Below are 26,817 nucleotides of genomic sequence, written 5' to 3'. Positions count from 1 at the left end.
TCTTGGGACAGAGCGTTCCACCAGATCGGAGCCACGGCCGAAAAAGCCCTGGCTCTGGTTGAGGCCAGCCTAACCTCTCTGTGGCCTGGGACCTTCAGGATGTTTTTATTTGAAGACCATAAGGTCCTACATGGGACATACCAGGAGAGGCGGTCCCGTAGGTACGAGGGTCCTAGGCCGTATAGGGCTTTAAAGGTTAAAACCAGCACCTTAAACCTGATCCTGTACTCCACCGGGAGCCAGTGCAGCCGGTATAGCACTAGGTGAATGTGATCCCACGGCGAGGACCCCGTAAGGAGCCTCGCCGCGGCATTCTGCACCCGCTGGAGTTTCTGGGTCAGTCTCAAGGGCAGCCCAACGTAGAGCGAGTTACAATAATCCAGTCTGGAGGTGACCGTCGTGTGGATCACAGTGGCCAGGTCAGGGCGAGAGAGGTATTCTTCAAGGTCATCTTTTGAAATTGCTGCCTAGTGTTATCCAGAAATGGCCCATCGGACGCACGAAGCAGAAAATGGGGAAGCCCCCGGCGCCCCCCCCATCTTGGCACCTGGGACCCGCAGCGCAGCATCCCTTGCCATGTGCGTAATCTCAATTGTGCACCATCATTTGTCGCCTTGGTGCCCCTAAAGATGTCGGGTGACTTACGCATTTGAAGCGAGATGGAAATTCAGCGGGTGCAGCTTCATGCAGGGAAAAGCAAAGTGGACAGCAAACCCGCAATGGTGAGAGGAAGCCCTGGGTGGCACCGGGGTATGTGTGTGCACGCTCTGGATCTGGACCCATTACGACTCAGATCTGGATCCTACCTCCTGCTGAAGGCAGCATTTGGACGGTGCAAATGCTATTGCTACAAGTTTATCACGAACTTTGGCTAGAACCTTACTATTATGCAAATATGTTTTCTTAAGGGCCTGTGTGAGCTTGACGGCACAGGAAAAGTTCAGGTTGAAACAGAAGGAGCCTGCTGAATCTCTAGTGGCAGGGAGTTCCACAGGGCTGGCTGAGCCAATGACACTGGAGATTTGGTTTCTTGTTGTGGTCAGATGATCCTCACCAACCTAGAACAATAAACGTACGAACGAACTAAAAACCACTTAGCCGTCATTGCCTCGTTCTCTGTTGCGGAGGCAGGGAGGAGTTGCTGCCCCTCGGTGCTGGGGGACCTGGGAAACTCCGGGGGGCTGACACCCAGCTCTACCTCTCTTTCAATTTGGAACCAGTGAAGGCAGTGAAGGTCCTGTGTGAGTGTCTGGAGACGGTTGGAGGATGGATGGCGGCCAACAGATTGAGGTTGAATCCTGACAAGACAGAAGTACTGTTTCTGGGGGACAGGAGGTGGGCGGGTGTGGGGGACTCCCTGGTCCTGAATGGGGTAACTGTGCCCCAGAAGGACCAGGTGCGCAGCCTGGGAGTCATTCTGGACTCACAGCTGTCCATGGAGGCACAGGTCAATTCTGTGTCCAGTGCAGCTGTCTACCAGCTCCATCTGGTACGCAGGATGAGACCCTCCCTGCCTGCGGACTGTGTGGCCAGAGTGGTGCATGCTCTGGTTATCTCCCGCTTGGACTACTGCAATGCGCTCTACGTGGGGCTACCTTTGAAGGTGACCCGGAAACTACAACTAATCCAGAATGCGGCAGCTGGACTGGGGACTGGGAAAGGCTGCTGAGACTACATAACACTGGTCTTGAAAGACCTACATTGGCTCCCAGTACATTTCTGGGCACAATTCAAAGTGTTGGTGATGACCTTCAAAGCCCCAAATGGCCTCGGTCCAGTAGAGCTGAAGGAGCGTCTCCACCCCCATCGTTCTGCCCGGACACTGAGGTCCAGCTCCGAGGGCCTTCTGGTGGTTCCCTCCCTGCGAGAAGCCAAGTTACAGGGAACCAGACAGAGGGCCTTCTCAGTGGTGACACCTGCCCTGTGGAACGCCCTCCCACCAGATGTCAAAGAGAACAACAACTACCAGACTTTTAGAAGACATCTGAAGGCAGCCCTGTTTGAGGAAGCTTTTAAATATTTAATGCTGTATTGTTTTTAATACTTGATTGGAAGCCGCCCAGAGTGGCTGGGGAAACTCAGCCAGATGGGAGGGGTATAAATTATTATTATTATTATTATTATTATTATTATTATTATTATTATTATTATTATTATCCCATGGTTCCCACCCTTGTGGAACTTTGTGAGACAATCACTGACAGTCTCCTTTGGAAACCCAGCACCTCCCCTGAAACCTAGCCCCATCCTTGGCAGCAATCCCTCCTGGTCAGGAGCAAAAACAGCAGAAGGGACCCCCAGCCACTGAAACAAGACTTGTGCAGCGTGGCAGCTCTCTCAGCTTTGGGTTTCCTGCACTGCAGGGGGTTGGACTAGATGACCCTTGGAACCCCTTCCATGATTTGCCTTGCCACCTGCATTCTCTCCCTCCCTGCTCCCCTCATCCCTGGGACCTAGTGAAACCCAAGCCAAGGGGACGCTGTGGGGCTCAGTGGGGCTGTCCTTCCCCCCTCCTCGACACCCAGCCTGGCCTTCCAGATGTTGGGGAGGCTGGTCCCTCAAGCCCCATATTCCCTCCCCTATAAAATGGAGACTACTCTGGAGCAGCAGAGGGAGGTTCTCCCCACTCCCCCCCCCAAACACACACCAACACCCCCTCCCTCCCTCTCCTGGCTCTGGGGCTGAGGTGTGACTTTTCCCAGATCATTAGCAGAAGGCAGTACATTTTTCGAAGGCTACAGAAAAGGAGCAGCCACCTGAGTCCCACCAGGATTTCCTCGTGGGGGTGCAGAGAGGACGGGGAGGAGGTTTGGGTTCGAGAACAGCCTGGCTCTGGGAGAGAGGGGGACCCGAGAGGGAGCCTCCCACCAGTGTTAAAAGTGCAGCCCTGGAACGTGCAAGCGGAAAGTGTCAACAGGGCAACAGTGCCTCTGGGCCTGTGCTGAGTGCTTGACCCTCCCCCGGAGCTTTTGCTAACACACCCAGGACCACGGAGGGGGCAGGGAAAACCAGAGGTGCACATTGATACATCTATTGGGTGCATTTTCTACCCTGCCTTTCTTATATCTGAAGGTGGCGTAAATGGCCCTGACCAGAGCCAGATGGGTTTAGTTTTGATTGATTGATGGACTGCATTCCACCCCCCCTCCTTAAGGCAGAGCAGAGGGGCTCCATCCTATCTGCTAGAAACATCTGGCTGCTAGATGGGTTGAGGCCCAGCACCTCTTTCCAGAGAGAGCTGCCTGTGTCTCAGAAAGCCAGCGTCTCAAAGGAGAAACCTCACCAATGAGCAACGAAATATCTTTTTGCTAGAGGTTCCTGTTCATAGTCCTTTGAATGGCAGATCACACACACACACACAAAGTTTTTGAATCACAAATTACTTGCTGCGAGATGTTGTGACCCCAAGGACTGGCTAGGACAGGGGTCTGTGTGAGTTTCACCCAGGCAGTCCATGGCTTGACTATGGATTTGTGGCTGAAGGTGGGAGATGGCAGATCTATCGCACTAGACATTCATATTGACTTTTAATTTCTGCTTTTGTTTCCTCTTCTTCTTCTTTGGCCACCCCTCGTAGACGAGTAAGATGGTCTTCCATAAACACGGTTTTAACAGTGAGTCTGTAAGTGACTGTGGAGGCCAATTCTGGATCCACACGTCCTTCCACAGTGGGACATTGGTTCCCGGGTGGGAGTTGATCCCTGTGAGGGTTTGCCTAGTGTGCCTTCCTCTTAGCACGTTTCTCCCTTGCGTCCTGAGTTCGAGCGTGAAGTGGATGTTGAAGAATCATTGCTTCGACAATGGAGATCTTTGCTTCTTCCAGTACACTGGTATTAGTTCGCCTGTCTTCCCAAGTGATGTGTAAAATTTTTCAGAGACACTGTTGATGGAATCTTTCAAGGAGTTGGAGATGGGGTATATAAGTGGTCCATGTTTCACAAGCAGACAGTAAGGTTGGTAGCACAATAGCTTTGTAAACAAACATTTTGGTTTCCCTTCAAATGTCCAAATGTCCCTGTCCTCAAACACTCTGCACTTCAATTGGGAGAAAGCCACACTCGCAGAGTTCAGGCGATGCTGGATTTCGGCATCAATGTTGGCCCTTGTGGAAAGATAACTGCCAAGGTAGTTGAAGTGATCAACATTTTCCAATGTTACAACATTGAGTTGGATTTGTGGCACTGCAGAGGGTTATTTTGTACTTGTTGGTGCAGCACTTTGGTTTTTTGGATGTTGAGTGATAGGCCAAGCTTTTCGCAAGCTTCTGCAAAGATATTTAGGATGGTTTGGAGGTCTTCCTCTGAGAGTGCACACACTACGTTGTCATCAGCATAACACAATCCTGTTTAACACCTGATCCCACTGTGAATGGTTCACTTTGAGAGCCATTGTTATCTGCGATTGTTGCTGTCATGTTATCATGGAGGAGCTGAATGATGTTCACAAATTGGGCAGCCAATTTTCAGAAGGACAGTCCACAGGGCATTACGATTTACAGTGTCAAAAGCCTTAGTCAGGTCAATAAACACCATATACAGGGGCTAGTTTTGCTCTCTGCATTTTTCTTGAAGGTGAGCAGTGAAAATTATGTCCACTGTCTAAAACCATTTTGGGAATCAGGAAGGGTTTCCTCGGATATTGTTAAGAGACGGTTTGCAAGAATTTTGCCGGCAATTGGTACTCAGAAGCACGGCTGTGGAGGCTAAGCAGAGCTATCGATGGCAAACAGGCCTGCCAGTTCAGAAGCAGGCAGGCTCAGGGCTGAACCACTTCCTCAAATCAACTTTGAAGTTGCATTCAAATCAGTGCAGGAGCTGGGCATGTTTAGCCTGGGAAAGAGGAGACTGAGAGGAGATGTGCCAGCCCTCTTCGAATGTCTGGAGGGCCGTCTCGTGGACGACGCAGCAAGCTTGTTCCGCAAGGGGTTGGGCAAGATGACCTTTGGGAATCCCTTCCAACTTGACAATTCTGCAATTCTATGTGTGAATGCCAGCCTGCCTGCCTTTGCTTCCTTGCAAAGCCCGGTGTCCAGAGACCCAAAGTCCAGAGACCCAAAGCGCCAGGGATCCAGAGCGGTGCTGGCCTGTGGTTCCCCCTGCGAGGCCCAGGCGGTTCCTGCTTTCCTCCTGCTCCTCTCTGGGCCTGGCCTGCCCCTTCTGTCTCCAGCTGAGTTTTATTAAGACGTCCGAAGTGGCTTCTCTCCCCCCCCCCCGGCTGAGCGCAGTCAATCTCCCGCCACCCCCAAAGCCTCGTTCCCAGAGTGCCATTGGTCCGGCTACAACACCTGAAGACATGTGCGCTGTTTGGGCTCTTTGAGTCCAGAGCTAATCCTGGCTCAGAGGGCAGTGGGAACAAAGGGGCCGCTTCAGCCGGGATGCCCAAAGATCTCCTCCCTGCGTCGGGCTCCCCGCCGCTCGCGTAATCCAATTGCGCTGCCTCCCCTCTCCCCTTTGATGAGGGCGGGGGGATTATTTCGCCAGGGCCTTGTTCTGCTCCGCTCGGACACTTCCTCTCGGTTTAATAGAGGGGATTAGCAGCTCCCTACAGGCTCCAGGGTGTAATCTCAAATCGTGCCAGTTCCACCAAGGGGTACAACATGCCATGGGGCTCAGACAGCCTCCCAGGGCAGGGCAGCGGCAGCAGGAAATGCCCAAGACCTCAAGCATCTTGGGGGCATCGAGTTCAGGACTGCCCGTCTGACTGGCAGAAATGGGTCTCTGGGATTTCAGGCAGGCTTCTCTGCCACCAGGAGACCCCAGCGGGGATTGAACCAGCGACCTTCGCCTTGCAAGGAAGATGCTCTGAGCTGTGCCTTGAGAGCAGCCTTCGCCAACTTGTCGCCCTGCAGATGTTGTTGGACTGCAGTTGCCATCAGCCCCATCCAGGGAGGGGGCCAGGTTGATGACGGCCATTTCAGAGCATCAGCAAAGGCTGCTCAAAGGACACGCCGGTCTAGGACAACGTGGTGTGCGCACGCTCAGAGGACGACCTCCAAACCATCCTAAATATCTTCGAAGAAGCTTACAAAAAACTTGGCCTATCGCTCAACATCCAAAAAACCAACAAGCACAAAACAAGTCCTCTGCAGCACCACAAAGCCAACTCAATGGTGTAACTTTGGAAAGTGTCAATCACTTCTCCTACCTAGGCAGTTGTCTTTCCACAAGGGCCAACATTGATGCCGAAATCCAGATCAGCACAATTGTTTCTACGATTCTGTGCGCCCACACCCAGAGACACCTTCAAGCTCTGCCTCTGCCAAGAAGAAGAAGAAGAAGAAGAAGAATTTGGATTTGATATCCCTCTTTATCACTACCCAAAGGAGTCTCAAAGCGGCTAACATTCTCCTTTCCCTTCCTCCCCCACAACAAGCACTCTGTGAGGTGAGTGGGGCTGAGAGACTTCAGAGAAGTGTGACTGGTCCAAGGTCACCCAGCAGCTGCAGGTGGAGGAGCGGAGACGCGAACCGGGTTCCCCAGATTACGAGTCCACCGCTCTTAACCACTACACCACACTGGCTCTCTAACCAGTGTTGAAGCAATGATTCTTCAACATCAGCTTTGTTGTTTAGATACTTGATTACTGTTTTCCAAAGCAACTACCCTGTTCCCAACTTAAGAATGGAAAGCGGAATACCGGTGGACAACAAAAGAGGTTTAAAGACGCTCTGAAAGCAAATATTTAAAAATGCAGTATAAGTAGTGATAACTGGGAAACAGTGGCCTGCGAGCGCTCCAGTTGGAGAACAACCTTTACCAAAGGTGTCATGGGCTTTGAAGACACTCGAACTCAGAACACAAGGGAGAGAGCACACTGGCTCTCAAGCCAGTGTGCTCTCAAGGACTGGCTCTCAAGGACTTGCAGCAAGAGCCTTGGGCAGGTCACCGTCTGTGTAATGGAAATAAGGGCCATCTGCTCTGACGATTTGAAGCGCAGCACGCCACAGAGGCCCCCATAAAATGCTTTGCGAGATCCAGGCGCTGTGCGCATGAGCCGAAGAGGCAGCCTGCGACTTTTGGGGTGGAGGAGGGTCCTGACCATGAGGGGGTCTTTCTGCTGGGTCAGGCGGGAGCATCATGGCTTGCTGCTTAGAGAACCCCCCCTCCATCTCTCGGGGAGGGGCTTTTAAAGGTCCCTTTGGTTGCTATTAAAAAATGTTGGGAATGGAACAATTCCCCGCATGAGTTTTTTATAGCGTGCAGCTTTCCTTTCGCTGGCGGGGAATGAAAGCAAAGAGAGTTCTTGTTCCTGCCATGTGTGATCGCCTCTCCCCTCAAAACAGATATCTATTATTATTATTATTATTATTATTATTATTACTATACCGCCCCTCATCTGCCGATCTCAGGGCGGTTCACAACATAAAAATACGGTATAAAACACACACCAAATGCATGATAAAAACAAGAACAAACCCCAAACAACACCCCCTCCCATCTAAAGGGCTAGGGGACTCAGAAACGCAGCCTCTGCCAAGCCTGAACAGGGAGAACAAGCAGTCTAACTTTCTACCTCCTCTGTCAGAAGGCGCTATTTCCGCTTCGGGCGAACCAGCAGCAGCTGAAGCAGGAGGAAGATGGGCAAGGGCCGTGGGCTTCGGACAGCCAGGAAGCTGCGCAGTCATCGCCGAGACCAGAAATGGCATGACAAACAGTACAAGAAGGCACATCTGGGCACTGCTTTGAAAGCCAGCCCTTTTGGGGGAGCTTCCCATGCCAAAGGAATTGTCTTGGGAAAAGTTGGTGTTGAAGCTAAGCAGCCAAATTCTGCCATCAGGAAGTGTGTCCGAGTTCAGCTCATCAAGAATGGAAAGAAAACAACAGCCTTTCTTCCTAATGATGGTTGTCTGAACTGGAGAACGATGAAGTCCTGGTTGCTGGGTTTGGTCGGAAAGGGCATGTTGACATTCCAGGAGTTTGTTTCAAGTCGTCAAAGTAGCAAATGTTAGCATTGTACAAAGGCAAGAAAGAGAGACCAAGATCATAATATCTGTGATGCTGCATCCAGCTATAATAAAACTTCTCATTTGACAATAATAAAAAAAGAAGGCGCTATATCCCCAAATACCAGTTTGTGCAGAGTGGCAATGTAGCACAGCTGGAGCCACCACAGAAAAGGATATAAGGTGGCCCACGAGCTGAACATGAGTCCACAGTGTGATGCAGCAGCAAAAAAGCTCATGCTCTTCTAGGCTGCACCAACTGAAGTCTAGTGTCCAGATGAAGGGAAGTCAAGAGTCCCACGCTCTTCTGCCTTGGTCAGACCACATCTGGAGTGATGTGTCCATTTCTGGGCACCCCAGGTTAAGGATATGGACAAGCTGGAAGGTGTGCAGAAGAGGGTGGCTTAGATGATCAAGGGTCTGGAGACCAAGCCTGATGAGGAACAGTTGAAGGAGTTGGGTACATTTGGCCCGGGAAAAAGGAGACTGAGAGGAGATAGAAAACAAGAGCCATCTCTATGCGGCCTAGGACCCACGTACCTATGGGACCGCCTCTCCTGGTATGTCCCACGGAGGACCTTAAGGTCCACAAATGACAACATTTTGGAGGTCCCAGGTCGCAAGGTGGTTAGGCTGGCCTCAACCAGAGCCAGGGCTTTTTCTGTCGTGGCCCCGATCTGGTGGAACGCTGTGTCCCAAGAGACCAGGGCCCTGCGGGACTTGACATCTTTCCGCAGGGCCTGCAAGACAGAGCTGTTCCGCCTGGCCTTTGGTTTGGACTCAGTCTGACCCTTATGTTTCCCTGCCCTTATGGTCTTGATCTATCTGCTACTTTAAAATGAGGCTGCATCTTAAATTGCATTTTAACCTGTATTTTAAATTGGTTCCCCCCCTTTCCCCCCATTATGTTTTTATTGTAATTTTACTGGTGTTAGCCACCCTGAGCCCGGCTCTGGCCGGGGAGGGCAGGGTATAAATAAATTTGTTGTGTTGTTGTTGTTATCTTCAAACATCTCAAGGGCTGTCCCATGGAAGACAGAGCAAGTTTGTTTTCTGCTGGCCCCAATGGCTTCAAGTCACAAGGAAGGAGAGTCCAGCTAAACACCAGGAAGAACTTTCTGAGGGCAAGAGCTCAGGAGCAGGTGGACTCTCCACTGGAGGCTTTTGAGCAGAGGTTGGGATGCTATAACTGAGATTCCTGCATCACAGAGGGCTGGACTAGATGCCTCTTGGGGTCCCTTACCATTCTATGCGTCCATGATTCTAACCCCCTGAGTGTGTGCAGGGGAGGCCCAGAGCTCGGGGCTGCTGAGCACATCCTTCACACATGTTCAGAAGGTCACAGATTCACCTGTCTGAGTTCCCCAGTTGGAAGGATTCATCCTCTCTGCGGACGCCAGCAGGGACTGGACCTGGAACCCTCTACATTTCTACAAAGGTACGTGGGGTTCCCTTTGAAGGTGACCCGGAAACTGCAACTAATCCAGAATGCGGCAGCTGGACTGGTGACTGGGAGCAGTTGCCGAGACCACATAACACCAGTCTTGAAAGACCTACATTGGCTCCCAATACATTTCCGAGCACAATTCAAAGTGTTGGTGCTGACCTGGAAAGCCCTAAACGGCCTCGGTCCAGTATACCTGAAGGAGCGTCTCCACCCCCATCGTTCTGCCCAGACACTGAGGTCCAGCTCCGAGGGCCTTCTGGCAGTTCCCTCCCTGCGAGAAGCCAAGTTACAGGGAACCAGGCAGAGGGCCTTCTCGGTGGTGACACCCGCCCTGTGGAATGCCCTCCCTTCAGATGTGAAGGAAATAAGCAGCTATCTTATCTTTAAAAGACATCTGAAGGCTGCACTGTTCAGGGAAGTTTTTGATATTTAATGCTGTATTGTTTTTAACACTCGGTTGTGAGCTGCCCAGAGTGGCTGGGGAGGCCCAGCTGGATGGGTGGGGTATAAATAAATTATTATTATTATTATTATTATTATTATTATTATTATTATTATTCTGCCCCCGAGCCACAATGGGGCAGCGACCAGCCCCTCTGGTCCCACAGCTGCAACTCTTGATTTAATAAGCAGGGGGGGACTAACAGTGGAAGAGCATTAAAGGAAGGGAAGGCAGACAAAGGACCCGCCCGGCCGACAAAGATGCGCCGGGGCCTTTAATGATGCGCCGGGGGGGCTGCTCTGCTCCCCAGCGGCCCCTTTGCTGCGGCGATTAAGAGCGCACCGTCATTGTTGGGGCCCAGAGATAAATCCCCGCGCAGCCCCGCCGCTGATGCGATTGAGTCCCCCCGCAATTTGTGATCCTATTGTGGCCGCTCATTTGCCGGCGAGGGGGGAGTCTGGGAACCCGTCTTGGAACTTTCCCCTGGTCATTAGTATCCCAATTAGATGGGGGGAGATGCGGAGAGGGAGACAGAATGGAAGGCACCCCTGGGATTAGGCCCCCCCCCCTCGCCAGCACCAGCCGACTGTACTCCTGCCAAATCTGCAGCCATGGTGTACATCCCCAATTAATCCCCCCTAATTTAATTAATTAAGTTCCAGAGGAGGGGCCTGCTCAACTCCCAATTTTATACACTCCCATGCATGGGCGTAGCCAGGATTTTTGTTGTGGTTGGGGCAGAACCTGAGTTTGCTATGCATTTTTATTGATTTTTACTGATGGGGGCCCCCGCTCCCCCTTGGCTATGCCCATGACTCCATGGAAATGCAGGCAGCCCATGGGCAGGAGCATAGATGTGCAAGGAAGCAGGCATGGGGGGGGGGCAGAACACTTAGAAACCTAGACCTGTAGCGCTGGAAGGGACCCAGGGGTCATCTAGTCCAGCCCACTGCAATGCAGGAATCTCAACTAAAGCATCCCTGACAGGCGACCAGTCAACCTCCATTTAAGAACCTCTGAGTCAGTTCCACTGTCAAACACCCCATAGGTAAAGGTAAAGGACCCCTGGATGGTTTAGTCCAGTCAAAGGCGACTCTGGAGTTGTGGCACTCATCTCCTATTTGGGGACTTCCCTGGCTTTTTTCTGGCCCACGTAGGACCAGTCTGGATAGCTGGCCTTGGTGAAGATTTGACGTTTTCATCCCCAAAAAGTTTTTGATTTGAGTTTCTACTGAAATGAGGCTTCATTTTAATGTTGTGTTTTAATCTTGGTTTTATGTTGTATTTTAATCAATTGTTTTTATACCTGGTGTTAGCTGCCCTGAGCCCAGTCTTGGCTGGGGAGAGCAGGGTATAAATAAAACTTCTTATAAATAAAACTCCTTATTATTATCTCGCTTTCAGGCCAAGGGAGCCGGCGTTTGTCCACAGACGGCTTTCCAGGTCATGTGGCCAGCAGGACTAAACTGCTTCTGGCGCAACGGGAAACCATGACGGAAATCAGAGTGCATGGAAATGCCATTTACCTTCCCGCCACAGTGGTACCTATTTATCTAACTTGCTCTAGTGTGCTTTCAAACTGCTCGGTTGGCAGGAGCTGGGACTAAGCAACGGGAGCTCACCCCATTGCAGAGATTCGACCAGGCTTCCTCAACCTCAGCCCTCCAGATATTTTTGGCCTACAACTCCCATGATCCCTAGCTGGCAGGACCAGTGGTCAGGGATGATGGGAATTGTAGTCCCAAACATCTGGAGGGCCGAGGTTGAGGATGCCTGGTTTTAGACCACAGCGCCACCCTTGTCCCCATATTCTCAGAAAGCCCTTCCTAGTGTTTCTGCCCCTGCCTGGCTGGCATTAGGGGTTTCACTGAAGTCTCCCCAGTGGGGCTTGAGTGGGTGAGCAGGAGCTATTTCACGCTTCCTTCAATATGCTGAGGGTTTGGTGATAACCTGCAGTCATTAAATAAATCAAGCTGTATCAGTTGTCAGCCAGAGGGAGAAAGATTCCATTTCCACCCTGGATCTCTGCCTAACATCAATCTACAAATGGCTGACATTGAATCTACTCCCCTGACGAATAGCCCCGCTGATCCTCTGCAACCAGTTCCAGTCAGGCTGGCAGTCCTGAACACCCTTCAGAAACTGGGTTTTGCCCCTCAAGCCCTTCTAAGTCTGGGGTTGGGCCAGGCAAAAGCCACGGTCAGGCAAAGAATCACAGACACCGAGAGACAACGGGACTGCGCAAGGTGCCCCGACTATAAAATTGGAGAAATCGAGAGAGATATAGCTGCACCGGCAGCATATCTCTTCTTTCTCGTATCTAAAAATGCAAGAAGAGCCTTTACGCTCGCCGGAAGCTTGGCTCTGCCCTCGCGGGTCCTGGAAGGAGCCTTTGGAAAAGTCCCATATGCTCAGAGACTTTGCGCCTGTTCATTGGGGGAGATAGGAAGCCCAGAGCACTTGTTCTTTAGATGTCCCTTCTGTGAAGAGGCACCGAGTGAGACCATTGATCCCCTGCTGGTGAGGCTCGTTGACCTCCCGGAAAAGCAAAAAGTTGACCTTTTCCTGTTAGGCAAAGATTCTGGATGGTCGCCAGATTCTGTATATAGGTCTGCAGGCGCAGACCATCTCCCAACTCAAACTAGTTTGTTAAGAAAATCCCCCAACTCGGATCTATGGGTGACTCTGGGTCAGCTCCCTGCGGTAGTTTATTGTTGTACATTGTTTTTAAACTTATTGTTGTACATTGTTTTAATTGTTTGTTTTCCTTCTGTTACTGTGTTTTATAAGCTGGTCTCTGGCTGTAATAAATTATCTATCTATCTACCCTGGATCTCTGGCGGGAGGGATCCCGTCTCAAGAGTTAATGGACTTAAAAATGCCAGCCCCTTTATTCCAGGGCAGAATGCCAAGGGAAGAGGGAGAGGTCAGGGACTTCTGGCCTTGAATTAACTAACCAGCTAACTTAATTAACTAATTAATTAATGGCTACCCCACCCTTGCTCCCAGAGGATCCAGGGAGAGCAAAGAAAGGACAAGAGGATAAGGGCCAGGCTATTCTAGGATGGGGGGGGGGGCTTGTTTTTCAGCCCTCCAGACCCAGACAGGCAATACACAAACCAGGCAGCTTTGAGAAATCCACTGTCAAGGCTGATGGCTTTGGAAAGCCTGGGAGATTCCCTTTCCCCCCTCCCACCTGCTGGTCTCATTAGCACCTGATAATCAGAGCATCCTGTGCAATAATTCCATTGGGAGGGGGGCAGGAGGGGGGGAGGAGAGAAGCCTCCATTTTGCTTACAATACAGTTTAAAAAACCCACTGTATAGAAACTCTCTGGAAATTAGTTATTGCAAGGGTCAGGGAGACCCATAAGTTCTAAGTCTCCGGGTCCAGGTTACTTCACAGAAGCACAGAACTCTAGAGCTGGAAGGGACCACATGGGTCATCTAGTCCAGCCCCGCTGCAGTGCAAGAATTTTTCACCCAACATGGGATTCGAACCCGTGTCCCGGAGAGTCTCATGCTCTATCAACTAAACCGTGCCTGAAACCTTATAATTGCCGAGATCGCCTGCAGGAGCATCGCTAATCGTTCTCCGTGTTGGCAAAGCTCATTTGACAACAAAGAGAAACCCAGCCCTTTGGGTCATGGGCCCAGTCCTATGGAACTCCCTGCCACTTGAGATTCAGCAGGCGCATCCTGAGCCAACCTTTTAAATGCCTGCTGAAAACTTCTCTATTCCGCCTGGCCTCTGCTGGCAATTAAGAGCACGTCCCCCACAATTGTCAACTGATATCTGATTAAAATTTTGTTATGGTTTTTATTGTATGGTTCTTTGCATGATTATAAACCACTTTCATTTTTTTATGGCACAGTGGTATACAAATATTTTTATAAATAAATAAATTCTGGTCCTCTCTACTCAGTGTGGTGAGATTTTATTTCATATAGTTTCAGATTTACAGGGCTCTCTCCCAGCGCCGTCTAGAGAAATATGGATGTCATGATCTTAGATTGGGTGCTATTATTTAATAAGTTTAGATTTTGTACGACCTGCCTTTGGTCAGATAGATTATGAACCGTTCTTGCTATTGATCATTTGTCTTTATGATTCTATAATGATATGAAAACCAAAAAAAAGTTATGCCTTCATTCATTGGCTGAAAATGTTGAAAGGGTAGATTAATAGGTTCAGGTAGGTAGCCGTGTTGGTCTGACGCGTTCGAAATAAATTTAAAAAATTAAAACATTGTCCAGTAGCACCTTAGAGACCAACTTTGTTCTGGGTATAAGCTTTGGTGTGCATGCACACTTCTTCAAATACACAATTTGAATGAATTTAATAAAATTCATTAAAAACTATTTCATTAAAAATGATCAAAGTGGTTTAGAAAAAATGCATAAAGCAACACAATAACAACAATTAAAGAAAGTAAAATCAGGCATCAATTAATCATGGTGAAGGATGTACTTTTAAATGGCCTGGCGGGATAGAAAAGCTTTCAGCAGGCCTGTAAAAGTTGGCACAGGAGGCGCCTGCTGAATCTCCAGTGGCAGAGAGTTCCAAGGGACTGGGCCTATAGCAGGAAGGGCTCAGCTTCTCATTGTTGTCAAATGAGCCTCACCAACTCAGGCAATGACTCAGGAGGCTCCTGCAGGTGATTTCAGTGACTGAGCTGGGATATTAATATTGTTTTTAAAATATACTGCCTGTCATCCGAAGTCCCCAGGGCTGTCTTGGGCCAGCTGGGGGAAAAGAGACCTTATGGGGAGGTATATTCAGGTCTGCTGCTGTTAAACTTTCCAACTTTGCTTTATGGGGCTGGAGAGATACCTAGAGGCCGAAAGCGACTCCTGCCCCCCCCCAAGCCAAAGGTTCTCCCTCCTGGGCTGATTAATGAGCGCCCCCCCCTCAAATTAGTGTTGTGTGCTTGGCTAATGTGTCCTTTTAAAAAGCTGGGGATTTTCACCCCCTGGTAACGATGTGGGAAATCTCACAGGAGCCAGCAAGCTGGGCCACCTGCGCTGGAGAGATGGGGCAGAGACCCAGGGGGGCTTGTCTTGCCGCAGGAGGGGGGGGCCAGGCCTGCGCTCACCCCACCCCACCTTGGAGGAAGGAAGGGGGAGAGCCTGCCCCCCTTCATTCTCCTCCTTTTGGAGAGGAGACCTTCAAGCAACAAGCCCCGCTTTTTATAAACAACAACTCCCCCCCCCCAGCAAAGTGTCCAGGAGTGAAAAGCATTTCCTGGTGGTTCAGCCGAAAGAATAGGGGCGCATTAACATTCCAGGCACCTTGACAAGAGATGAAAGGGACTCTGAGGACCAAGGAAGCTGTCTCTCCTGGCTCCAGATGTTATGGTGATGGGACGCCTGAAAGGAGCTCTGTTTTGCTGCAGGAAGACAAAGATGCTCAGGCCACTTCAAACGCTTCTAATTGATGCTAATGACTATTAGATGGAGCGGGGCCTTGTTCCCCATTGAGGAAAGGAGAAGAGAGCATTTTACAATCCTCGGCCCTACAAAGCCCTATTTTGGCCCACCTCCCCATTGCAGAGTTCCTCCCCCCCAAGAATGTGCCCCCCCAATCCCAGATTTCGCCTTCGCCTCCCCCCAGCGAGGCACCCAGCTGGTAGCATCCACCTTCTTGGCCCATGAGAAATTTCACACCTAGCCTGCCCCCCTTTCTCTCCCGGGCCCCCCAGACTCCCCACGGAGAAGGGGCAGGGAACAGGTGCCCTCAACGGCCAGGAGGATAAAGATGTCCTCGCAGGGTGTGTGTTTGTTGGGGGGGGGCGGCTTTTCCAGGGCATTTCCGCAGCCTCCCAGCCCCTGCACCTTGTGACCTAGAAGAAGCATTCTGGAAGACCGTTGGGATGTGGGGCACATCTCGGGTCAGGGCAGGGGTCCCTGGCACCCCTAAAATAAATATTGGTGCTCCAAGCCATCGCCTGAGGTTGCTTTTGCGCTTGGGGCATCTTTTGCATGGAAACTGGGTGTGTGAGAGAGATCAAGGGGGGTCCCAAAGTTCTGCTCCTTTAATTTACTTGTGCATTTTCCTAATCTATGGGTTGTGCTGAAGAAGATTCCAGCAAAACAGTCAGATTATCCGGGATCACTGTCCTGCGTTGTTGTTCACTTACTACTTCCGCACCTGAACGCCTAAAAAGTTTTACCGCTCAGCCCACAGGATAGCATCTATTACTTTGTTTCAGCTATAGACTTATTATACTTCTACAGACTTTAAAAGATCAACAGACGTGTGTTCATTTGATTTCAAATATCTTAGAGAATTTACAAGTGTACACATTTTGTTGTTGTTTTTGTTGTACTAAAACATGTATATTATGCAATAAGAATTGCAGTGCTATCTAGTATACTGGTCCCCATGTTGCTTGTGTTGTTTGTTGTGTTAAGTTTGCAACACAGGGGTTTGTTGTTCTGTATTGTTTGTAAAATGTGGCTTGCATGAAGTTGTATATAAATATATAAAGAATAATAAATAACCCCACGCAATGTTACTGCTGTTTTCCAGGAACGCTGCAGAACGTGGGGTAAAATCCAGCACTTCTCTGGGTTGGTAGCAGCCTGGGGGACCCTGGTGCATCTTCCCAGGGCAGGACCAAATGTGGGTGTCTGAGGTTTGATGGGCCGTACTCCCAGCTGAGTAGGTGCAGCCCTGGGTTCCTTTTAAGGGACAAAATGGTTCTGAACTTAAATACAGTACCGACAGCCCACTATGTTTACAAAAAGGGGCATAAGACCAAACAACATAACACAACTAATTTGTTTGTCAGATTGCTCCATAACCATTAAAAAACCCTCTTAGTTCCCCCACTGGTTATGCTATTGCGGCAGAACACAGAAAAGTGGGAGAGGTTCTTTTGGTTAGGTTTTGTTGTTGTTGTTGAGTCCTTTAGTCGTGTCCGACTCTTCATGACCCCCTGGACCAGAGCATGCCAGGCACTCCTGTCTTCCACTGCCTCCCGCAGTTTTGTCAAACTCATGCTGGTAGCTTCGAGAACACTGTCCCACCATCTCGTCCTCCGTCGTCCCCTTCTCCTTGTGCCCTCCATCTTTCCCAACATCAGGGTCTTTTCTAGGGAGTCTTCTCTTCTCATGAGGTGGCCAAAGTCTTGGAGCCTCAGCTTCAGGATCTGTCCTTTCAGTGAGCACTCAGGGCTGATTTCCTTCAGAATGGAGAGGTTTGATCTTCTTGCAGTCAATGGGACTCTCCAGAGTCTCCTCCAGCACCAGAATTCAAAAGCATCCATTCTTTGGCGATCAGCCTTCTTGATGGTCCAGCTCTCACTTCCATACAACACTACTGGGAAAACCAGAGCTTGAACTATACGGACCTTTGTTGGCAAGGTGATGTCTCTGCTTTTTAAGATGCTGCCTAGGTTTGTCATTGCTTTCCTCCCAAGAAGCAGGCGTCTTTTAATTTTGCGGCTGCTGCTAGGTTTTGTTACTGAGCGATTAAGAGAAAGACTGACCTCAAAAGCAAAAAAGAATGAAGAGCCTCGCAGCCATTCCTACCAACTTCCTCTATCTTCCCAACAGCCTTGTGAGGTAGGATAGGGTGGGAGTCGGGTGACTGGCCCAAGGCTGGAGGCCAGCAAAACTACTTATGCATTGAGTTTTGAGTGTGAAACTGCACAGTATTTTTGCAGCGCATGAAAGCTTGCGCACTAATAAATCTGCGAGTATTTAAAATACTGCCCGTCTCATTTTGTGGCGTTGTTTTCCATGTGTTCCTTTTTGTGGGAATGAGGCCCCTATTTGGGGAGCTGCGCCAGGCCCCCCCCCCCGCCCTCCTTAATCCAACCTCCATTCATTATCTTCCCGCAATCCCTTTTCCATTAGCTGACTCTTTAATAGGATCACTATGCAGATCTAAAACCTTGAAATTCTGCTGATAGGCCATTGATGCCTGCAATTCTCAAATGTTAAATGGCTAATTGGCAAACAGAGATCAGGTTTTTGTTTTTCCCTGATGCACTGCAAAGCTTTAGTTATGTGTCTTAACAAGGTAGTGGAATGCTTCTTTGAGCATATCAGTCCCTGGTGTAAATCACCTTAAAAACCAACCAGGTTATGAAACTTATTTCTGTGCAAACACACCAGCCGAAAGTCAGTGCACATTTTCCCGGGAGTAGGAAACTCCACTGAATGTAGAGGGACATAAATCTGAATAACTAGATATAACATTGCACCACCTGCCTTGTAGTTCTGGGCACATTTACTTGAGAGTAAGTCCTATTCAGCCTAGCCAGAGGCTTTAATAAGGCTACAAAAATGTTCTGGCCCATTGTGGAAAACAAGCTGACGGTGTTGACACCTTAATAACCACTTTTGTGACCTCAGTTGTTTTTGCTCATTTGTCTCCAATATTCCTAAGTTGCCAACAAGGACGTCACTGGGGTGGCAAAGAACAAAGAGGATGGCAAGAAACGTGGCTATTTAGTATTTATTTAATGTGTTGTACTGCCCATCATTCATAGATCTCAGGGAGGTCCACTGCCTAAAATTACAATATAGAAAACACAAAATGCATAATAAAAATAAGAACAAAAATAAAACAGTAACACCCCCAATAAGTCTGAATCACCTCTCAGCAGCCTCCGAACACCTACAGCAGATGCCAAGGCAATAAACAACTATTTTACTTTTAAAAGACAACCGAAGGCGGCCCTGTTTAGGGATGTTTTTAATGTCTGATGCTGTATTGTTTTTAATATTCAGTTGGAAGCCGCCCAACTGGGGCTGGGGAAACCCAGCCAGATGGGTGGGGTATAAATAATAAATTATTATTATTATTATTACACGTTGGGCCCTTACAAAATCCGGGTTAGAGCGCAGGGCCTGCATGCTTTCCTTGTGACTCCTGCCTTGCAGGGGGTTGGACTAGATGACCCCTAGAGCCCCCTTCCATCTCTGCAATTCCGTGATTCTAGGAAAGGCAACCAGGATGCCGGGTGCCAACCAGGCGGGTGCAGTTAGCACTCAAAGGCCGACTGCTCTAGTCCCGGCCCTTGTTCTGGGGGTGCCACGGGGGCGCAAGGTGCTTTACAGGGCAACTCCGGCGGCGCTTACTCGAAGTAGACCCATGGAAATGCATGCCGTGAGCGCAAGTTTTGCAACACGGTACGCGGCAACCACAACATCCAGACGACAGCCCTCCCTTCCTGACTCGCTTCTGGGGGCTGGCGAAGGGGACGCAGGTCCCTGCCCCGCGGAGCCTACAGTCTAGCGGCTGCCCGTCCGGGAAAAGCAACAGTGCCGACAGGGTGGCCGTCGGGCTAGCCGCTCGGGGCGGAGAGAGGGGGTCTGCCGGGGGCGCCGGGCTGCGGCCGGATTTGCGCGCCAGAGGCGTCTCCTCCGACCGCCTCGTCGAAGAGAGGAAGCCAAGCCCGACGGCGCGGCAGGGAGCAGCCGAGGGGGGGTTTCCTCGACGGCGCGGCACCGGAGGCTTCATCCCCGGCCCGGGCCACGCCCTCCGGGCTGGACGGGGCCGCCCTATAAAGCCCCCGTCGCCCGCGGCTGGGCCACCTCTCCGGCCCGCCCCGTCGCCAGCATGTTGCAGAGCCGGCCGCTGCTCTTCTCGGCGCTGGGAGAGCCGGCCGTCGAGGCCACCCGGGACCCGGTCCCTCCGCCGCGGAGCCGCTTCGACATCGAGTCGCTGCTGGCCAAGCCGGAGCCGCCCCGTCGGAGCGCGCCCGGGGCCAGCGTCTGGGCCGCCGCCGCCTCCCCGGGCGCGCTGCGCTTCGGCTGCGCCCTCCGGTTCCTGCCGGTCCCCGCCGTCTGCTTGGGCGAGAGGACCCCCGCGCTGCTCCCGCTGCAACCCCGCCAGTGCGCCCCGACCGGCTGCAGGAGGCCAGGTGAGAGCCGAGACGGGGACCCCGGGAGTGCGGGGCAGGCGTGCACGTGGGAACGGGCTTAAGAGCGAGCATCTTGCGGGGGGCAGTGGGTGGGCGCCTTTCCCGACGGGCTGTCGTCTCAGGACCGTGCTCAGGTGTAGACTGCCTCTGACTCTGGACGCTCAACGTTGAGCCGTCCTGCCTGTAGCCTCCGGGGGCTTATTGCGCAGCCATCCCGACGAGGGGTTTGGAGTGAGGTTAGAGGAGGCTGCGTGGAAGCGAGCGACCCTCCTCACTTCCCAGGGCAATTTCCCCTCACTTTCCTTATCGCAAGAAAGGGGAAAAGTCCAGGTTTTTTGGAAAGGGGTTTCTGGCCCAGGTGTGGTGTAGCGGTTTGTGTCAGACTGGGACCTCATCAAACCAGCGGGGTGGTTCCCCGACAGATCACGACACCTTCACAACAGCTGGGCTATCGACTCTCTTGACTTTGGGAATGTTGAAATATATACAACAAAAAATGTGACTCGAATTGGAACACCAGGGTTCATTGCCCACTTGCAGGGTCACCTTGGGGGCCAGTGATTTTCTCAGCCTAACCTCCCTTCAGGGCCGGATTGAGGTTTGATGAGGCCCTCAGCTTCTGAAGGTAATGGGGCCCTTTCTATGTCCAGCTGTCCTTTGTCAACAATGAATTGTCACTGTTTTTTTGTGTTGAATATATGCTACATGGTAATTGATGGACCTAATAGGTATCTAAAGCCATTTGTATATAACAAATAGAAGCCTACACAACACAAAACACTGTTGCTGTATGTAGGTTATATTTTATTAGTTTTTTTTATCTTATATTTTGGAAATGTACATCCAGGGTTTTTTCCTTTAATTTTTTGTGGGGCCCTAAGCTAGAGCTTGTTTAGCTTATACGTCAATCTGGCACTGGCTCCCTTACAGGGTTGTTGGGCGGATTAAATGAGGAGGGGGAGGACCATGTATAGGGCAGATCTCCTCTGAAACGAATGAAACTTCAGGGCCCCAATCCTGGAGGGGCCTGAGAAGCGAATTCAGTCCACATCGCTTAAAAGTTTTGGTTAACCCAATTTGAGTCACATTTTTTGTTGTATATAATTCAACATTGTTGTATATAATTCAACATTCAAGTCAGAGAGTCGATAGCCCAGCTGTTGTGAAGGTGTCATGATCTGTCGGGGAACCACCCCATTGAAGTCTTTCTGGTTGTGAAGGGGCCCCATAACAGTTCAGGGTTCAGGGCCCCCAAAATGTAGGTCTGCTGCTGACACCACCCAGAGCTCCTTTCGGGAAAAGGTGGAATGCAGTGATTAAATAAAAAAGTTCCCCCAACCCTCTTAATTACGTGCCATACATTTGCTGGTGTGTGCTTGAATCTGCTTTGAAAATAGTGTCTCCTCCAAAGTATTGAATTGAATGGGGCTTCCTCCAGGTGAGTCCATGACTGCAGCAAAAGCCCAACTGGGACTCATTGGGGGAAAGCAGACCCGGCCTCTGGCACGCCTTCCTGGTTGCAGCAATGGCAGCCCAGGGACTGCAGAAGGCGTTGGGGTCCAGGCGGGCGGATCAGATTGCACCGATTCTGCGCCAGTGGTGCTGGCTGCCCATTCTTTCCCAAGCTCATAAGTCAGGGAAGGAGTTTATTGTTCTAAAAGGCCATGACAAATTCGGCTCAAAGGGTCCCCAAACCCTAAAGACCTCGAAAGCCCTGAACGGTTTGGGACCAGTTTATTTGTGCCCCTTATGCCCACAGGAGCCAGTCTCCAGCCCCATGGATCACCTGAGAGAAATCAGGTTCAGGGGTGCCAAGGGGATTCTGCAACACTTTACGTGGATTGGGCCCAAGGCATAGATTTGGCATATGCACCATGTCATTTGCAGATTTGCATCCTCTTTGGCAGGTGGAATGGAGGGTGCAAGAATAAATCCGTGGCTCAGCATTCCCTGCACTGACTGGCAGCATCTCTGCAGAGTTCTGGGCACTGCTACGCTTTCTTCTGTGTCGCCCAGTTTATGGTCCTGCAAGCCGCCTTGGTGTTGCTTAGAAATGAAAGCTGGCCTGCTAGTGGTTTTACGACAAATAAATCCCACCAGGCGGCCGCAAATTCCTTGCTGCCATGTGATTCAGGGGGGATGTGGGTGGGTCACAGCTTGGATGTCCAGCATTTCTCAGGGCTCATTGCAGGGGGTTGGACTGGATGACTCCAGGGGACCCTCCCAACTCTACAAGTCTGTGGTTCTATACCTGCTTTCCCTCCCCCTCAGCTTCTCCCAGGCTAGTCGCTAATCTGGCCTGTGGTGTATTTTCCCTTGACCCCCGTGTCACGAGGATGTCTCCCCCTTTGCCGTTCCAGAGCTGGAGTTTGCTCACTGCGCCCTGGCTGGGTCCCTGGGGGCCCCCCTTTCGTGGCGATCGGGGGCCCCCTGCAAGATGAAGAGGGTGCGCACCGTCTTCACGCCAGAGCAGCTGGACCGGCTGGAGAAAGAGTTCCTCAAGCAGCAGTACATGGTGGGCAACGAGAGAGTGGACCTGGCCGCCACCCTGCACCTCACAGAAACCCAGGTAGGCAGTGCCCCCCCCCCCCAAACACACACAGCAAGGCCAGGAGGAAGCTCAGCATCCTTCCCCTCCGGCCCTCTCTTAGGAAGGAGATTTAAACTGAAGGACATCGTCCTCTTTCTGCGCTCCTCCCAGTGGAGGTGGGGACAGGTGTATCCCTGCTTCAAGTCGTTTACATACTGCCTTCTCTTGCATATTATTTACTACAAAGCTCGATGACCAAGCTCTTTAGTGTGGGAATGTTCAGGGTGGCAGGAGAATCTATATCTTCTATATCTATATATAGATTTAAAGGAGAATAATATTGTTAAAATGTATTGTGTTTAAGATATTTGGGAAAAAAATAATAAAAATTATTGGAAAAAACAAGGTGGCAGGAGAGGATTTATTGTTTATCAATATCCTTCCTAGGGATGCAGGTGGCACTGTGAATTAAACCACAGAGCCTAGGACTTGCCGATCAGAAGGTCGGTGGTTCGAATCCCCGCCATGGGGTGAGCTTCTGTTGCTTGGTCCCTGCTCCTGCCAACCTAGCAGTTCGAAAGCACGTCAAAGTGCAAGTAGATAAATAGGTACCGCTCCAGCGGGAAGGTAAATGGCGTTTCCGTGCGCTGCTCTGGTTTGCCAGAAGCGGCTTAGTCATGCTGGCCACATGACCCGGAAGCTGTACGCCGGCTCCCTCAACCAATAAAGCGAGATGAGCGCCGCAACCCCAGAGTCGGCCACGACTGGACCTAATGGTCAGGGGTCCCTTTACCTTTAATATCCTTCCTAACTTGCACTAGCAAGTTCCCTTACTTAGCAGAGTTTACATTCCCCTTTACACAGCACAGCAGGTAGCTGGTTGCAGGCTCGTGTGAGCCTCTCACTATTATACAGTTCAGTCTCTCTTAGATTGAATTGTGCGTTCCTAGTAAGTTCCCTTGAATCCCTCTTAAAAGAATAAAGACGCCCCAATCTTATTCAAAGTCAATAAAAGAAGTTTACTTACATCAGATCACAGCTGGATTCCTGAAGGCAGACTTAGTTACAGATATGTACATGTGGATCTACCCCATATGGGGGAATAATCCCAGTGCTGCTTCTAGCTGAGAAGCTAGCAGAGCAGTCCTAGCTGGTCAAATGTAGATGGAAGTCAAAAAGAGGGAGGTGTGCTGCGTGACTTGTCCTTTTGTTACCTGGACAGGTAAGGTCACACCCACCTTTAGTCACCTGCAAAGGAAGGATGCTCCAGCCAGGAGGAACAGGAAGTTTTGACTGGCTGGACCAAACATTCCCTCGCATGTCTTCTCTAGCATCACAAGGAATGTTGTCCTTGACTGCCTCTCATGGATCACATCCCACATTTAGCGACGAAACGTCAGATTACTGGAGCTCTGAATCACTGATATGTCACAAGTGGACTCTTTATTGCTGCGTTTGCAATTATTCAAGATAAAATCTATTTTGGAAAGAAGAAATCAGCACTGAACCATTGACATATTATTACAAGGGAACACTTTATTTACTGGGTTTGCTATTGTTTGAGATAAAACCTATTTTGGAAACTACTTTTGCCATTTTGATGGATGTTTAGTGTTTGTTTACAGATAGTTGCCTTGGTGATAGGATCTTGTGTCGATTGCAGCAGTCATCGTATCACCACCTTGTTCCTTGTTTTATTGTTATACTCTCTTACGAAGCAGCATCCTGTATCAAGGAGAGACCCAGGTGGTCAAGGGCCTGGAAGCCAGGCCTGATGAGGAACAGTTGAGGGAGTTAGAATCATAGACTCGTAGGAGAGTTGGAAGGGACCGGGGGGCATCCTTGCGCGCGGATGCTGTCAGGATCAGGACAGGATCGGTTCCTTGCTCGGCCTCCTTCCACTTTCTGCCCTTCTGCCTTGCAGGTGAAAGTCTGGTTCCAGAACAGGAGGATCAAATGGCGGAAGCAGAGTCTGGAGCAGAAAGCAGCCAAGCTCTCGCAGTTTGGGGGGCCGCAACCCGGCCCCCGGGGGCTGCCAGACGAGGACAGTGGCGAGGAGGGGGACGTGGACATCGAAGTCTAGCGGTTGCTGCCCCAGCCGAGGACACCACTTTGCATCTGCCTCATCAGAAGGCTAGGACTTAATGGCGCCCCCATGAACACCCCCAGAGCCTTGCCTGCTCCACCTGGGGACTGGGGCTGGTGGTCTCGGCCTTTGGATGCCAGTCTTGGTCTTTCTTTGCGTGCACACTCATTGCCTGGCTGCATCGGGCAGCATTCAGCGAAGGGCTTCCGCTAGGACTTTGGAGTGTGCAACAGAGCTTTCTCTGTCTCTGTGCACCCCTAATCCTGTTCTGGGGATTCCCCAGACCCCATGGACCAGAGCTGGGTGGGGGCAGCAGGGAGAAGAGCGGCAGGGGATTTTGCATTGCGCAGCCAGAAGTCCTTGTGCTAGTGGACACCCTTGGCTGCATTCCACCCATTGCGCTCTGCTCGCTGCCTCTGCTTCTGGGCACTAACATGGCGCCAGGGAGCTGGTCAGCAGGACACACTGGAGCAAGGAGGCTCTGTTTAACTAGCCAGCCCGTATCCAGTCTCAGGATTGTCTTCCATGAATCCATGAAATGATGTATAAATTAATCCTGTGGCAGTGAGTTCCATAGGTCAGTTATACATTGCTGTTCTTTCTCCACGAAAGCACATATTTTAAAGAGCTTAGTTTGGTGTTGTGAATGGGCAGCCCTTGCTGTTGGATTTGGTTTGCTCACCCAAAGCTTTGAGTTATATGCCAAGCCTCCTGAATCCAGTGCCAGGGCAGAGGGTAACAGGGCTGACCTTTGCCCTCCAGGGCAAAAACTGTAGATCTGGCCCTGGAGCTTAATGCAAACCTTGTTGAATGTTTCAAATCTGAATCTAATATCTCAAGGTTTAATTGTAGCCCATTAACATTACACCAGGTCAAACCATTTTCAGGTTTGTCTGCACTGCAACTTTCCAGGATTTGAGATGGGGAACATTCCCAGCCGTACCTGGAAATGCCAGGAGTTGAACCCGTGACCTTTTCCTTCTAGCAGATGTTCTGCCACTGAGCCGCAACCCTAAACATTCCCTTCCTTGCTAAGTTTGCCACCGACTCCTCAGACTGGTGATTCAGAGTCTCTTGGCAATCTCAGGGTATAACTGATTGTGCCTCTTCCTTTCTTAAAAAAGCAAGACATTGCAAAATGGCCGGTCGCGAATCGCGATATTTATTTATATAGCAGTAGCTGCACTTTTTAAAGTAGAAAAAGATATAATTTAATTTATTTTTTCCTCTTGTGTTTTTTGTGTTTGTGCCATCGATAAAATCTGGTTTTGTAGGAAAGCAGAAAAATAAAAACTCTATATGCAAATCGTGTTCTGTCCCAGTGGCAACTGTCGCGGGAGCATGGCTACGATGCGCGGCAGCAATCCTGCGCACACCGGCAGCAAGACCTGAGTTCCGGGTGCGAGACCTGACTGCCCATGTTGGTCAGGGCTCTTTCTCCCCTGTGGGCCAAGGTCACAATTAGCATCGGTTTCTGTGCAACTTACGGGCTGCATCAAAGCCTTCGGAACATGTGAACACGAATGGAGGTTATATCTCTCACTAGACACATACTGGGATGCGGGTGGTGCTGTGGGTTAAACCACAGAGCCTAGGACTTGCTGATCAGAAGGTCGGCGGTTTGAATCCCCGCGACGGGGTGAGCTCCCGTTGCTCGGTCCCTGCTCCCGCCAACCTAGCAGTTCAAAAGCACGTCAAAGTGCAAGTAGATAAATAGGTACCACTGTGGCGGGAAGGTAAACGGCGTTTCCGTGCGCTGCTCTGGCCACTGGGTGACTTTGGCTCAGCCACACACGATCTCTCAGGCCAGGCTACCTCGCAGGGTTGTTGTGAAGGTCAAGTAGACCTGGGGGAGAAGGCATGTTTGCCACTTTGAGCGCCTTGAAGGCACCGTGGAATAGAAATGTGTAATAATAAATCATGCCGATTATTACGGTGTCTTGTATTTTGAATTGTGGCTCTGTTTCCACTTTTCATGCTGCATGTGTCTTGTCCCAGTGTGTCCCAGTTGCATTTTAAAATTTACAGATAAACATCTTTTCTTCTACATTTACGTACAAAGTCTATTTATTCTTCTGTACATGTTCACATCCTTAATATAATAAATGACTTTCCCCTACCTCTTCCCAGCTTCATCATCTCTCTTTATTTCATTTTCTTTTGTACTGTGTTCTAGTATGCTTTCAACCTTCTCTTTATATATAGGATACCTCCTCTACTCGTCTTTTATTTTGTGAAATTTACTCTAGGCACATCCAAGTTTTGATTTGGGAAGCATGTTTGCACATACAATTTTTGAAACAATCCCATTCTTTTTTAACCCTTAAGTCTGAGTGATTTCTTGTTGCTTCTGTCGTTTTGGCTAGCTCCGCATATTTACAGACTCTTCCTTCCTTGGTATTGAATCCCCTTTCCAATATTTGGCAGTTAACACTCTAGCCACCGTTGTTGCGTATAGAAATACTTGTTTGCTTTCTCTTGGGATGTTTATGG

At 50.3% G+C, this 26,817-nt stretch overlaps 2 protein-coding genes and 1 pseudogene across 3 annotated transcripts in view; 2 read left to right on the top strand and 1 right to left on the bottom strand.

Moving 5' to 3' along the window:
• The window catches only part of WDR54 (WD repeat domain 54), a 285,494-nt gene that overhangs the window by 169,227 nt on the left and 89,450 nt on the right, over positions 1 to 26,817 (bottom strand). The window lies entirely within an intron of this gene.
• Positions 7,523 to 8,001, top strand: LOC310742467 (small ribosomal subunit protein uS12-like; annotated as a pseudogene). Its single transcript has one exon. The product of its transcript is annotated as a small ribosomal subunit protein uS12-like (transcript).
• On the top strand, positions 18,777 to 26,449 carry LOC310742435 (homeobox protein not2-like). The gene is made up of 3 exons (XM_083571944.1): positions 18,777 to 19,708; positions 22,069 to 22,277; positions 24,163 to 26,449. The coding sequence occupies exons 1-3, from the start codon at positions 19,405 to 19,407 to the stop codon at positions 24,319 to 24,321; spliced, it is 672 nt and encodes a 223-aa protein (XP_083428070.1). The 5' UTR covers positions 18,777 to 19,404; the 3' UTR covers positions 24,322 to 26,449.

Source organism: Podarcis filfolensis, assembly GCF_964270895.1.
Source record: "Podarcis filfolensis genome assembly, chromosome: 9".
NCBI lineage: Eukaryota > Metazoa > Chordata > Lepidosauria > Squamata > Lacertidae > Podarcis > Podarcis filfolensis.
Note: the sequence above shows the minus strand (reverse complement) of the source record. Positions and strands in the feature narration are given on the sequence as shown.

Coding starts and splice junctions, on each gene's coding strand:
- LOC310742435 (XM_083571944.1), top strand. CDS start 19,405: ATGTTGCAGAGCCGGCCGCTGCTCTTCTCGGCGCTGGGAGAGCCGGCC. Junction 19,709..22,068: donor GACCGGCTGCAGGAGGCCAG/GTGAGAGCCGAG, acceptor TTGCCGTTCCAG/AGCTGGAGTTTGCTCACTGC. Junction 22,278..24,162: donor TGCACCTCACAGAAACCCAG/GTAGGCAGTGCC, acceptor TCTGCCTTGCAG/GTGAAAGTCTGGTTCCAGAA.